Source organism: Myxine glutinosa, chromosome 9 (assembly GCF_964187855.1).
Source record: "Myxine glutinosa chromosome 9, kmMyxGlut1.1, whole genome shotgun sequence".
NCBI classification, from domain to species: Eukaryota; Metazoa; Chordata; class Myxini; order Myxiniformes; family Myxinidae; genus Myxine; species Myxine glutinosa.
In genome coordinates this window covers 21,226,413-21,240,668 of record NC_136269.1, presented here as the reverse complement: position 1 = coordinate 21,240,668, position 14,256 = coordinate 21,226,413, and the positions used below count along the sequence as shown (strand labels likewise).

The following is a 14,256-nucleotide window of genomic DNA, read 5'->3' as shown; positions in this document are numbered from 1 at the left end:
GAAGAAAGGAGGGTGCAGGTGGCACCAGGTATGATTGCACAGGTGTGCAACGACAGGTGAATGAAGAACAGGTGTATGTGGCTGTGTGGAATAAATGGTAGTGTGGAATATCTGGAGTATTGGAATGGATGGTCGTGGAGTGAGTATGGTGGAAATTGTGGAGTGGAGTGGATGGTGCGAAGGTGTGAATGGGGGAAGAGTGGACCCCCATCACGGATACCCGGGGCGGGTAGTGTAAGTGTTAGATAGAGGGTATAGGTAAATTGTAGTTGGATATTGGCATCTGTGGTGCGGGTGACAGAATGGTATGTGGATGGGTGCGTTGGTGTTGTGGAAACGGCTGGGCGTGTAGCCTGTTAGTGTGTGTAGTTGGGTTGGGCACTCCACCACTGTAAGGATGTCGGCCAGGTAAGGCCGCAGGTGGGCTCTGGGAGCCGGTAGTAGTTGTGTGGATGGGGCCCGAGGATCCGGAGGACGGACCCGGGTAGCCCAGTGCCAAAGGGCACCAAGGGGTGACAGAGCCAGGAGAGGGGCTGCCCCCAGTTAGATAGGTTAGGGTGAGGAGCTAGGTAAGCTCGGGTGGCAACTACAGTGGTGGAGGTGTGCAGGTGGGTAGACCTGTTGGGAGAGGTACACGTCGCAGCCCAGAAATTGTGCTAGAGCACCGGGAGATGAATCGGGGGAGTGAGACCCCAAAAATTGAGGAGCACCACAGTTTGGCCAATGGGAATTGGTTATTAGAACCCATAGTGTAAGTTGGCCAATGAATTGGCAGGGAAAGACCCCGGGTAGTGTAAAGTGTGTTAAAATCATTTAGAGGATAGTTAGGATGAAGGATCTCCTCACACCATCTGCATCCACTCACCTGAGGTGACAGGTACTCCACACCATGCCATGTTTTGATTATTTTTTATGATGCAAATGTTTGGATTGTGAGACGCATCATGACGTGGGTGTGACATTGTGCGTAATTCCATCTCTCCCTCCTTATGAGGATTGATGATGAATTGGTGATGGCAAATTTTGAAGTAACGGGATTGTGGAGACGAATTTGGTATAAGGGAAATATGGGGAAGACGTGACAGTAGTGACGAATTTGTAAATGTGTAGATTTTTGTACATATGGGGTGGGAACAAGGGTAGGGTAGGTGACAGGGGGGTGACGTACGGTAGGGACGAGCTTTCTCACTTCGGCCTCCGTACGCATTTCACCTTGCATTGCCTTATTGACGTGTACCCTTGTGACCTTACCCCTCGCTCAATTGTCTTTCTTTTGTCTCCCACATGACCTGTGCGCCATTGGGTGCCGATGGGAGCGTGCGTGAGGTGGCCATTGTGCGCCCGAGATTCCCAGAACCAGCATGCATTGCGTTGATGTACCACTTTATGGACCGCTGTTCTGCGGCCAAGTACCACTTGATGGACCCCAGGTTCTGGGGCAGGGCACCTCTGTTGGAAACCGGCCATAGTGGCCAGGGAATCTTGCTTGCGGACCTCGGTAAGGTGGCACCTATGCCAAGGAGGTGGACCACCCTTAGTTGGCCCCTGAGGCCCTAAATAAAAATGGACACAAGTTGTGCTTTTTATTATGTCCAAATAGGCCGCATGAAGCCAGAAGACGTCGGGAAGAACATCGGCCCAGCAGAGAAAGAGAAGACCACCACCAGTTCTTTTGTTGTGTTTATTATGAGCCATGGTGACCGCACCGGATGGTGCTTTTGGGTGCTTTGTGGTGTTTGGGTGTTTTTTGGGTGCTTTGGTGGTATTGGTACTGGTGCATCGATGCAATGCGTGCTGTCTCCTCCCTCCCAACAGGAATTTCTTTTTCTTGTTCCCTAAAAAGAAAAAAAAAAAAAAGAGAAAAACACAGGTCCTGGGTTGCGTTGTAAATAAGAAATCACGTCATTGTAAATAATGCTCCCCACCGTAAATGTATAGTTTGAGAATAATCCCGTAATTCGGTTAGCTGTGGGCTTGAGTCTGTTAGACAGGATGCAATGCAATAGGGGGACATACTTATTTGTGTTTTAAAATTGTCACACTCAGGGTCAGGTTAATTGTAGAGGGAATTACACCTACATGTCACACCCAGTTAAGTCTAGTAGGCCCGAGGACGTGCCTGAAGAAAGGAGGGTGCAGTGTAACGATTTTGAGAAGTGTAACGGGTTTTGAGAAGTGTAACGGGTTTTGAGAAGTGTAACGGGTTTTGAGGAGTGTAACAATTTTGGAGGAAGGGTAACGGATGTGAAGAGTATGGTTTTGGTATGGTAACATCCTGGTAATGTAAATAATGGTCGCAGCCGTCCTCCTAATTAATTTCATAGAACATACACGCAGGTCACGATATATCTTTTAAATAGTGTATTTCCTTATTCCATGTAGGCTAAGTATGTGTTTTCCACTAGATTGACTTTGCATTGTATCAAACAAAATAAGCGTAGGCCCTTCCAATTTCCCCAAAACCTCCCTTCCAATTGCCTTCCGCATTTTGGCTGGTTTTCTTCAAACCACCATTGGCCACGAGGTAAGGTTGGAGAAGAAAGGCGTGGCTCCACCTCGTCAGAAGAGGGCAGGAGTGAACCGGCCCTAACAGCCAATCAACACCGCGGTGAGTGACCCGGTAGGCGTGCCCTCGGAGCCGGCGGCTTAATTCCGCCGGAGGTGATAAAAGCGACTGCAGGGGACTGCTTTAGGAGTGCAGATGAGAGATGACTGGAGAGGAGCAACGAGGCTGCACCAAGGAGAGGGCTTGAGAGATACGCTGGGGGATGACCTGGAAGAGGAGCGCAATCCACCGCAATACCTACCTGCCTGCCTGCATGCAATATCCCCTGCCGTTGGAGAGACGCGCTGAACGGAGGGAGACGGCTCCACCCCAGGAAGAGGAGCAGGTGTGCCGAGCCAGCGCGTGACGGCCGCGGATACGCGACGGAGGTTTTCCCGCCAAAACCGCGAGGGGTGCTGCGGCCTCCGACCTTGCCTTCCTCTCAAGCCATCAACCTCGAGCGATTACCTTCCTGCAATATCCACCGTGTGAGTGTGAACGTCCTGTCCTACTCGTTTGTCTTGGGGATTAAGTAAATGAAATAGAATAAGTTAACAATGCACTGTGTGACTGCTCTTTTCCATCTATTGCTGTAAATAATATTGGTCGCTCTAAAATATTGCTTGTGTGTGTATAATAAATCTGTTCTTCCTCCAAACTCTGTCTTTCTTCTCTCTTCTTCTCTTTCGGTCGCTTTAGAGGTTTCCCGATTGAATATCCGTGGGGCGATCTGGTCAACGTCGGGTGAAATCGGGTTTTAATCGGGGAGTAACTGTTCGGACGCGGTTAAATACACCACCGCTCGGTCCATATAACATCTAAAAGCCGCGTCTGTAACAATATATATGTATATATATATATATATATGTATATATATATATATATATATGTATATATATATATATATATATATATATATGTATATATATATATGTATATATATATATATATGTATATATATATATATATATGTATATATATATATATATATATGTATGTATATATATATATGTATATGTATATGTATATGTATGTATATATATATATATATATATATATATGTGTGTGTATGTATATATGTATATATATATGTGTGTGTATGTATATATGTATATATATATGTGTGTATGTATATATGTATATATATATGTGTGTGTATGTATATATGTATATATGTGTGTGTATGTATATATGTGTGTGTATGTATATATGTATATGTATATATGTGTGTGTATGTATATATGTATATGTATATATGTGTGTGTATGTATATATATGTATATATATATATAGTGTTGTGGATATGAGAAGTGTTTTTTTAAAATTGTTTTATTGTGGATCCTCCTTCCTCCAGTTGTTGTGTATAAAGGTCAAAGGGCGTCCCGTAGTTAGGTCATATACAATCACGTTTAGCCAATCATAGATTCCCTGCTTGTTGGTAGTTATTTCCTTATTCTGTGTATTAGGCTAAGGCTTTGTCTTCCATTAATTGACACTCCATTGCACCGAATTCAAATAGATAGATCCCCTTTCATTCCCAAAGCCCCATTCCCAAAGCCTCGATTGCCAACTGCATTCGCCGCAGCTGCTGGGCGGTTTTCACCGCGACTCCATTAGCCACGAGGTGGGCTCGGAGAAGAAGGGGGAGGAGCCGCCGAATCCAGGGCGTGGCCCGCCGATCGTCATCGAGGGTGGAGCCAGAGAGCCCGTGCCCACCAATCAGGGCTGAGGCGACCTCACCGATGGGCGTGTCCTGGAGGCCGGCGGCTTGATCGCCCGAGGGAGATATAAGTGCGCGCGGAAGCCTAGGAGTTGAGCAAGGAGTCGAAGGTGGTTACGTTTGAGAGAAGAGTCCAGACGAGCTTGGTAAAGGCAGAGGAAGGGATCCCCACGGAGAGTTGTGCCCGTTAAGAAGTTGGCTCCACAAGCAGTTGTGGGCTCCACCAGGCAGCGTTGACTCCACCAGGCAGCTTCGACCCGTTACCCAGCGGGAGCCAGATTGCGGTGGCATCGGTGGCCGTCGAGGTCCAGCCCGACATCCCGTGCGGGATCAAGCCCGAACCATCTGCCCCAGCTGAACCTTCCCATTCCTCCTTCCAATCATTCCTGCCTGCAAATTCCCCATTCGTGTGAGTCCGTCTTTGTTTGTTCTGTCTTGGGGTATAAGTTAAGCCTGTGTAGATAAGCTAGCATTTCACTGTGTCTCCTTGATTCCTTCTGTCATTATTTTATTATCTTTCCTTCTTCCTTGGTTTCTTTTGGTCCTGTAAATAGTAATAAATAATAGTCGTAGTTCAAACCTTTTTGCCTTCGTCTTCCTCTTCTTCACATCCGTGTCGTCGTTGTCTTTTCCCTCATTGAATATCTGTGGCACGATTTGGCCAACGTTTCAGGATCGGGTCTAGTCTTGGTAAACGGCTCACGCCGCGGTTCGCTTCGCTCGGCGCAACATCCATTACGCTGCGGCCGTGAGCGGGGGGTGTTCCTTCGCGTACCGGGAAGTGCTGGTATTTAGGTCATAGGACTTGTGGGCCTAAAACCCTATCCAGCGCCGACCGGGCGTTGCGTCATACCTCCGGGACCACGTCGGTCAGTAACAGACGAGGGGCTTCATCCCCCCTCGAAGGGGAACCATAGGCCGACGTCGGGTTCCGCAACAATATATAGATATATAATTTTTTTAATATAAATAATTTTAATAAACAGGAATTAAATTGATGTGTGGGGCTAGTGTGAAACATTCTGACTCAACCCGGGACTCATACCAGGGACCTCCATCACTTTTGCGGTGACAGCCCACTGCGCCATTGAGACAACGGAATCTCCTCAGAAATTTTCCACACTTAACACTGCGAGCTTTATAATGGCCGATGTCTTGCGTGCCTGCTAGGCAGACCCCGGATGTGAGCGTAAGTAAATGTATGCGTATGTACGTATATGTAGAAATGCATTGGAGATTAACTCATCGCCAATTTTAATCAACAGGAATTAAATTCCTGCGTTGGGCTAGTGTGAAAAATTCTGACTCAACCCGGAACTCGAACCAGGGACATGAATATAGGTAGGAAGGAAGAAGACAAAGTGAAGTTAAAAGAAAGGGCATTCAAACATCATCTGTTTTACAAGTACTCTGTTTTACATCATTGTACTCAGTTTTACAAGTCATTATGTGTGTATATATATTTATATATTTATTTATTTGTATATATATATATATTTATTTATTTATTTGTATATATATATATATTTATTTATTTATTTGTATATATATATATATTTATTTATTTATTTGTTTATTTATATATTTATTTGTGTGTGTGTGTGTGTATGTATATATATATATATATATATATATATATATATATATATATATATATATATATATATATATATATATATATATATATATATATATATATATATATATATATATATATATATATATATATACATATATATATATATATATATATATATACATATATATATATATATATATATATATATATATATATATATATATATATATAAAACCATATATATATATATATATATATATATATATATATATATATATATATATAAAACCATAAGTGGTACCTCGGCTTACGAGTTTAATCCGTTCCGTGACGGAGCTCGTAAGCCAAATCGCTCGTAAGTCAAAGCAAATTTTCCCATTCAAATGCATTGAAATGCTATTAATCCGTTCCAGCCTCAAAAAAAAAACACCAATTTTTTTTGTTAGGTGCTTTTAAATAACAAAAATGTACTTTATAAATAACAAATAATGTATAAACAAGCACGACCTCGTATATACTGTACATAATACAAGAGAATGTAAAGAAATAAACTGGTTTTATTAAGCAGAGGAGAAGAGCATGCCAGGTGAGGTGTGCGTGTTGTCGACTTGGCGAGGCAGTACGATCGTACTCCTTCTACGATATGTACGATTTTGAAGCAGAAGGAGTCCATAAAGGCTATAACGCCAGCCAAGGGCGTTACGATTATTTCAAAGCTCCGGACCTCTATCCATGAAGATATGGAGAAGTTGTTGTTTGTGTGGTTGAAGGAGAAGCAGCTCGCAGGAGATACCGTGACCGAGAGCATCATGTGTTTGAAAAGATTGAAACTCGGATATCGAGCACGGACCACGAGGTGTTTTTTCTTTTTTCTTAATCTCGGTTTCAGTGAACTTTTGCTCTGTGCTCACGTGTACTGTACCTGTACCTGTAATGGTACGTCAGAGGATGGCACCTGTTGTCATCATATTAAGTGCAAGATGTTCTGCATCGTAAGTTGGTACACCGTGGTCTTTCGGCGGTGTTTAAGCCGGCCGTCTTGGCTTCTGTCACCATTGGCATTGAGTCTTTCGATGTAGGTAGGTCGTTGTGTGCCGGTGCCTTGGCCGAATTCCTTCATTGCTGCATTGTTAGCTCACCTGGTTTTTTATACCACATCTTTGGTTATCGGACCAGCGAATGACGTCATCTCCAAAGTATGGCTTATTCTCACTTGTCTTGGACGATCTTCTACTTCTAGCCTTCCACCGTGCATTTGGTGTCCACTGTACTTACTGTACAGTGCCTGGTAAAATTGATGTAATGGGTTTTTGACCGTCAACGCCATGAACCGTCATGAACCGTCATGAACCGTCAACCGCCATGAACCGCCATGAACCGTCAACGCCATGAACCGCTAACACTCAAAAGCCCATTTATCGCGCCTTATAAAGCAAAACGCAAACCGAAAGCCATGCCTCTCAAGCGAGGCGTGCTTCCGTGGTCACGTGATCCACAGGTGTAGCTCATTATACCCGCACGCGCGACACGCTTTGGCGGTCACGTGACCAGCCACTCTGGAGGCGGGGATCCCCGCCGATGACGTCACCGGCTGGAGCAAGGAGATTCCTCGCTCATGTATTTCGACGATTGCGTGTTTTATATCCAAGCAGAGATGCTTTCACGGCAAGATAACCGCGTGACCGGAACCGGAAGCCACAACCGGAAAATTCAAAAAAATAAATTTTTTGAGCTCGTACATCGGATCTCGGCTCGTATCCCAAAGCAACAAACCGCCCGAGCGACGGCTCGTATCCCGAAAAACTCGTACGTTGGGGCACTCGTAAGCCGAGGTACCACTGTATATATATATATATATATATATATATATATATATATATATATATATATATATATTGGCCGATTTAAGGTGATGAGAGAATGAGGACAATTTATAAATTATTATCATTCTCCGCAACTCCACGTGATGCAAATCTTTGCCTCTCACCAAAATGTTATCCATGATGTACGTACTACATCACCCGAAACGTCAGCACCTTTGTACCTTTGGCTTTTTGCCTTCTGATACACAAGTTGCCTCTTTTGTTCATCGACCAATACTTGTTGCTAATAAAGTTTCTTTACAGGACCTTTCGGTCATTAAGAAGTTCTTTAAAAAATTGTTGAATAGCCCATGCATTGAATATTTGATTTCCGACTGTGTGGGAGGATTGTGCATACACTGTTTGATTGAATAAGCACAAAGTGGACGAATTACATACCAACTTTCTTGTTGCACTTTTTTTTTCATTTACCTTACACAGGTAGCCGAATTCTTGGCCATAGAAGCTTATTCGCTTCGTTGCCTCTCCAAAATCACCTTCGACGTTCCTTGCTCTCTGCCCTCCATCGAGAAACTCACCGGTTACTCTCTGTTCTGTTGCGCTCATCCACTTTCCACGTTGCTCACCATTCTTGCATCCTCTTATCTGATTCTTGTTGGCATATACGGCGCAGTGTGTGTATACGCTCTTGTCTGGATGCTACGCAGTCAACTCCGCCAGTACAGCTTTACAAGGGAACATGGGGGTGCTTGCAGTGACGTGCCGGATGTCAAGAATGACTTTGCCTTCGTTCTCCATTTAGTAGATCAGTATGATCCTCTATACGCACAGCGTTTTGCTATTTTCCTTTCTGAGGTACGTGGTCCTTTGACTTTTTTAAAGTCTCGCATGCACTACACGATTGTCTTAGAAATTGTGAGCTGATGGCGTTTTCATGATATTGTAGAAAAATCATGTTATATATATTGAAACCCACAGTGGCTTGTGATTTATTGCAAAGATCAATTGTGGTCAATATTTTTAACTCAACTGGACTATGTCCAGCTGAGTTTTTGTCGACACCCAGTGTCCGTCGTCCGTCTGTCGTCTGTCTGTCGTCTGTAAACAATTCGACGTCTACGCTCTAAAAGTCACAAATATTGATGAAATTTGATGAAACTTGTTCTGCAGCATCTTTAAGACATAAACTAGTTTGGCATTGCATTTGGGCGTTGCACGCCAAAAAATGGGCGCGGCAGGGCGGCCATATTGAAAAATCAATTTTTGTCATATATTTTTAGCACATATAAACTATATAGTTTGTGGTTCTATTATGCATATTCTCACCATATTGATATAGATCAGTTGAGTTCAGGTTCACTGGACCTCTCTAGTTTGCTTATGGTTTGATCTTTTTCACTTATTGCAAGTCTTTTTCACTGTCACATTTTTGGATTTTGGATAGTTGTGAATCATTCAGGGAACAGGAATAATCCACATTGTCACCATCTCCCGCCTAATGCATGACATGTCCATAGGAGGGGAAAAGAAGGAGTTTTCAAAAATTCTCGACCGTACATGAATATAAATACGAATTTCATATGCACGTTGGGCCTGCAACTTTGTAAACTTGAGATGGTGATGAGGCACCTCCCATATGATAACAGAGACATATTGGGCACATTTGTGGAGATGTGGTCTCACAGACTCGGCAAAGGTTGCTAGAATGAGATGTGCATGGAAGAAGTTTCGGGAACTGAGTGGTGTGCTGACGAGGAGGGGAGTGTCGCTGAAGTTGAAGGGAAAGGTGTATGCTGCATGTGTGAGAAGTGTTATGATTTATGGAAGCGAGACATGGGTAATGAACGTAGAGCAGCAACGAAGGCTGGAAAGGGTGGAAATGCGAATGGTTCGGTGGATGTGCGGAGTATCGTTGAGAGAGAGGAAGACAAATGTTGAATTGCGAAAGATGATGGGAATAGAGCCTGTGATGGATGCTGTGAAGAGAAACAGGTTGAGATGGTTTGGTCATGTGTTGAGGAAGGATGAAAGTGACTGGTTGAGAATAATGATGGAAATTAATGTAGAAGGAAGTAGAGGACGGGGAAGACCGAGAAAGACTCGGCTAAAGGTGGTGGAAGAAGAAATGCGTGCAAGGGGGTTAACAAGGGGAGATGCAGAAAATAGGGCAAAATGGAGAAGATTGTCATGGGGCCCGCAAGGCTAACCCCTGCTCTAGCAGGGAAAATGGCCTTAAAATGTCTGTTGCTGTTGTTGTTGTTTGGTCTCACAGGACCCACATATAAAATAGATTAAAATAGGAGAGGCCAGATCTTCCTTTTTTTAGTTTGGATGTTTTTTTCCCCCTTTTGTATTTTACATGGTATGCTATCTTTTGCCATTCTCTATCTATCTTTAATTCTCCTTTGATTATAATCTGCTCATCTTCCCAGGTGAGCGAGAATAAGTTGAGGCAACTGAATTTGAATCAAGAGTGGACAAGGGAGAGGCTTCTGCAGAAGCTCACAAGAAATGCTCAGGACAAATTGGAACTTCATCTTTTTATGCTGTCTGGTACATTCTCATCTTTATTTCTTCCCCTTATTGGTGGTGTTTAAATTATGATTACTAGCAACGGTACCCGCCCTACGGGCGGGGCTTCAATTGGGACGCCCAAATGAAAAGGCAAAATATCAGAAATGGAAGGATTTTTTTTAATTTTAAACGATTCATATAAACATCCGTTGAATTATATCACACGCAAATCATCAAAATCTAAACAGTACATGGCGCCCATTTTGAAAAAAGATTGAATTCTGCAAAACGGAAGCGGCCGCTACACATCTTTCTCAGTCGCACGTTTATGTGTGAAGAGTGCGCCCCGAATCTGTAACACGGAAGCGGCCGCTACACCTGTTTCTCAGTCGCTTTGCACACGCTGCCGTGTTACTTCGGAGCCGCACGTTTATATAGGAAGAGTTTGTCAGGAGTCGATCTACTCTCTCCTGGTACGTATCATTTCAACAAAAGCCACATCACTGTTCATATCGGTAAATATTATTCCATCGTGTTTGGGAAAATTGGAAAACTTTGAAAAATTGGAAAAACAATATAGCCTATTTTACTCCAGGCGGTCCTAGAATTACCCACCCAAAATATCGTTGCGATCGGTTCAGCCGTTTTTGCGGTACCTTCGAACGGACAGACAGACGGATGGACATTTGGTGAATTATAGTAAGATTCTACATTTTATACCTTGTGGTTTTTGTCTTTCTTGTCATACCTTGCGGTCTCCTTGATCAGGCCTTCCTGATGCGGTACTTGAGCTTCATGAACTGGAAGTTCTCAAACTAGAACTTGTTCCAGATGTTGTAATTCCGGCCAGAGTCTCCCAGCTTTCATCTCTTCAGGGCCTCTGGCTTTACCACTCCCCGACTCGGCTGGATTCTCCTGCTCTATCGTTCTTGCGTGAAAATCTTCTTTCTTTGCATCTAAAGGTCTGTCTTTTGATTTTTTTTTATGGTGAGCTCTCTCTCAGTTTCTCTTCTCTACATCTATATTTAAATGTCCTGATTTTTGTATTTTACAAGGAAAAAAACAAACATTTTGTTTTGAAACGGTTGTGCACGCACAATTCCATTCTAATTTCTCATCAACCTGCTTCTTGATTCGTACAGTTCACGGAGCCTCAGGAGTTGCCCCTCTGGTTGAGTTCGCTCAAGAATTTGCAGGAACTGCACCTTACAGGGAGTCTTGGTGATGATCCTCGCATGCCTGCGCTGGATGCTCTGCGGGAGCTCAAGCACCTAAGTTGTCTGCGCATAAAGTCTTCACTAGGAAAAATCCCACAGGTCTTTGCTTCCCATCAATCAATCTGCCTCTTTAGCTCCATACAGCTAATTTGTTTTGCTATCTTATCTTTTGCATTCTTCCTTTCAGGTGGTTTCAGATTTGGGACCACAGCTCCAGACTTTGTGCCTCAATAATGAAGGATCTAAATTGCTCGTGCTGTCCAGCCTGAAGCGCCTCTCTGGCTTGACTGAACTCCAGCTCGTGCGCTGTGATCTACAGCGAATTCCGCATGCCATTTTCTCACTTTCCAGCCTCCAAAGCCTCGACTTGAAGGTGAGATCATCACGAAAGGGCCAGATAGCATATGGAGGTGTGCAAAATATTATATTGACAACGGTCCTGGGCATCGCTATTTCGGACTTGTCATTGACAAAACAACGTTAAATTAGGAAATTTAGCTTAAGTTAGTTAAGAAATTTCATTAGGAAAGTATTTAGGAAATTTTTTACGGAGGAGGGATTGGGGTGGGGTAGAGTTAATGAGGGTAGAAAAGGTCATGGTTTTCGATTGGAGACCATCTGAGATGGTGATGAACAGCTGTCTTGAAGACCTGGAGGGAAGAATGGGATTGAACAATATGTGGAAATTGGTTCCACAGTCGGCGGCTGGAACAAATGAGTGGAAGTGAGCAGTGATCCTGAATTTAGGTAGTTTTACCAGAAAGGGTTTCATGGTAGACCGTGTGAGCCCTGCAGAAACCTGGGGGGGGGTAGATTTGACAGGATTCTCTGTTTTGGGGGAGGAGGGGGGAAGGGAAGGAGGAAAATTTTTCTCGTGCAAGGAGTGCTTTCATAACCTCAGTGTTGCACTTGTAAAAAAGGAAATTGTAATACCCTCTGCCATCATCACCAGGTGGTGCTACACGGTACACTTACATTGAGAATTTATGCCCCTCTCCCGATCCCCCACACCCTCGAATGAGGCCGTGGAAACATAGCCTATGTTACCCCCAGACAAAGTTTTATTTGTGTTTGTACCCCGAGTAAAGTATAAAAGTGTTTATAGCTGGAGTACCCGGCGTTACTCAAGAGAAAAAGAAACATTAACATATTTGAAATGAGGGCAAATATAATGGAAAAGCAATTGCATCCAAATCGGAATCCATCACAAATGTCAAATCATCATTTTACCCTTTTGTTGAATATATGCTGGTGAATGTACCGTTCATCACATTTCTGAGTTAAGTATGATGACGTTCAGGAAGAAGAAGAAGCCTTACCAACAATTTTGACCACTTCCGGAATTGTTTTATTATTTGTGTTCAAATGTCTGGTGATTGTTTTGTATTTATTTATGCGAATGTGTACTTGTATATAACTGTCATTAATCAAAAAGGCTTAGGCACTATAGAGGGAATTGTATATATATATATATATTTTTTTATAATAAAGAAATTTCATCCAAAAAAAACAACTTTTTTTGCCTAAAACATTCCCAGACACTCACTAATGAACCTTTGAAAGTTTGACGAAGATCCGTTCAGCCATCTCTGAGAAAAATGGTGACACACACAGACCAACGGCTCTTTTATATAGTAGATGATAAAGGTTTCTGTTTTTTTTTTAAAAGGTTGAAATCATAAGAAGAAATGGGATTGCAGGGAAGAAACGAAAAAATACTTGAGTGAAGTCAATGGCGCGCCATCGCAAATCCCCATGCTTCCCGCCAAAAGCAAAGTTGAAAGGTGGCAAAAAAAGTGCCACCAGGAATGACCTATTTATCAAATTTAGAGTTAAACCCTTTCCCTGTTTTGACCATGTGACCCTAAGTCCACAGCTCTTGGGGCATCAACCGGGAGTAAAATGAAACAATGGTTACATACACGACATGGCCAAAAGTATGTGGACACCCGAACATCACACCTGCATGTGCTTGTCGAACATCTCACTCCAAAATCATGGACATTAATATGGAGCTGCTCCCCCCCCCCCCCCCCCCCACACTCCCCCTCCTTTGCTGCTGTAACAGCCTCCACTCTTCCGGGAAGGCTTTCCACTAGATGTTGGAGCATTGCTGCGGGGATTTGCTTCCATTCAGCCACAAGAGCATTAGTGAGGTCGGGCACTGATGTTGGGCGATTAGGCCTGACTCGCAGTTGGCGTTTCAATCCATCCCAAAGGTGTTCGATGGAGTGGAGGTCAGGGCTCTGTAGAGGCCAGTCAAGTTCTTCCATACCGATCTTGAAAAACCATTTCTGTACGGACTTCGCTTTGTGCATGGGGGCATCATCATGCTGAAACAGGAAAGGGCCTTCCCCAAACTGTTGTCACAAAGTTGGAAGCACACAATCGTCCAGAATGTCATTGTATGCTGTAGCGTTAAGATTTCCCTTCACTGGAACTAAGGGGCCGAGCCCAAAACATGAAAAACAGCCCAGACCATTATTCCTCCTCCACCAAACTTTACAGTTGGCACTATGCATTCGGGCAGGTAGTGTTCTCCTGGCATCCGCCAAACCCAGATTCGTCCTTCGGACTGCCAGATGATGAAGCGTGATTCATCACTCCAGAGAACGCGTTTCCACTGCTCCAGAGTCCAATGGCGGCAAGCTTTACACCACTCCAGCCGACGCTTGGCATTGCGCATGGTGATCTTAGGCTTGTGTGCGGCTGCTCGGCCATGGAAACCCATTTCATGAAGCTCCCGACGAACAGTTGTGCTGCCATTGCTTCCAGGGGCAGTTTGGAACTTGGTAGTGAGTGTTGCAACCGAGGACAGACGATCTTTACGCGCTTCAGCCCTCAGCGGTCCCATTCTG

At 43.7% G+C, this 14,256-nt stretch overlaps 1 protein-coding gene across 6 annotated transcripts in view; it reads left to right on the top strand.

Annotated features, from left to right (window-relative positions):
* Positions 1-14,256, top strand: part of LOC137435586 (volume-regulated anion channel subunit LRRC8A) — a 47,657-nt gene that overhangs the window by 27,063 nt on the left and 6,338 nt on the right. For 4 of the 6 annotated variants that reach the window (XM_078784171.1, XM_078784170.1, XM_078784173.1 and 1 more), the window contains 5 exons: positions 8,148-8,522; positions 10,100-10,220; positions 10,950-11,143; positions 11,324-11,497; positions 11,586-11,771. In XM_078784171.1, the coding sequence (XP_078640297.1) occupies positions 8,148-8,522; positions 10,100-10,220; positions 10,950-11,143; positions 11,324-11,497; positions 11,586-11,771 (1,050 nt within the window). The remainder of the gene's footprint in view (positions 1-8,147; positions 8,523-10,099; positions 10,221-10,949; positions 11,144-11,323; positions 11,498-11,585; positions 11,772-14,256) is intronic. The other 2 variants (XM_078784174.1, XM_078784175.1) reach the window with 1 other exon arrangement.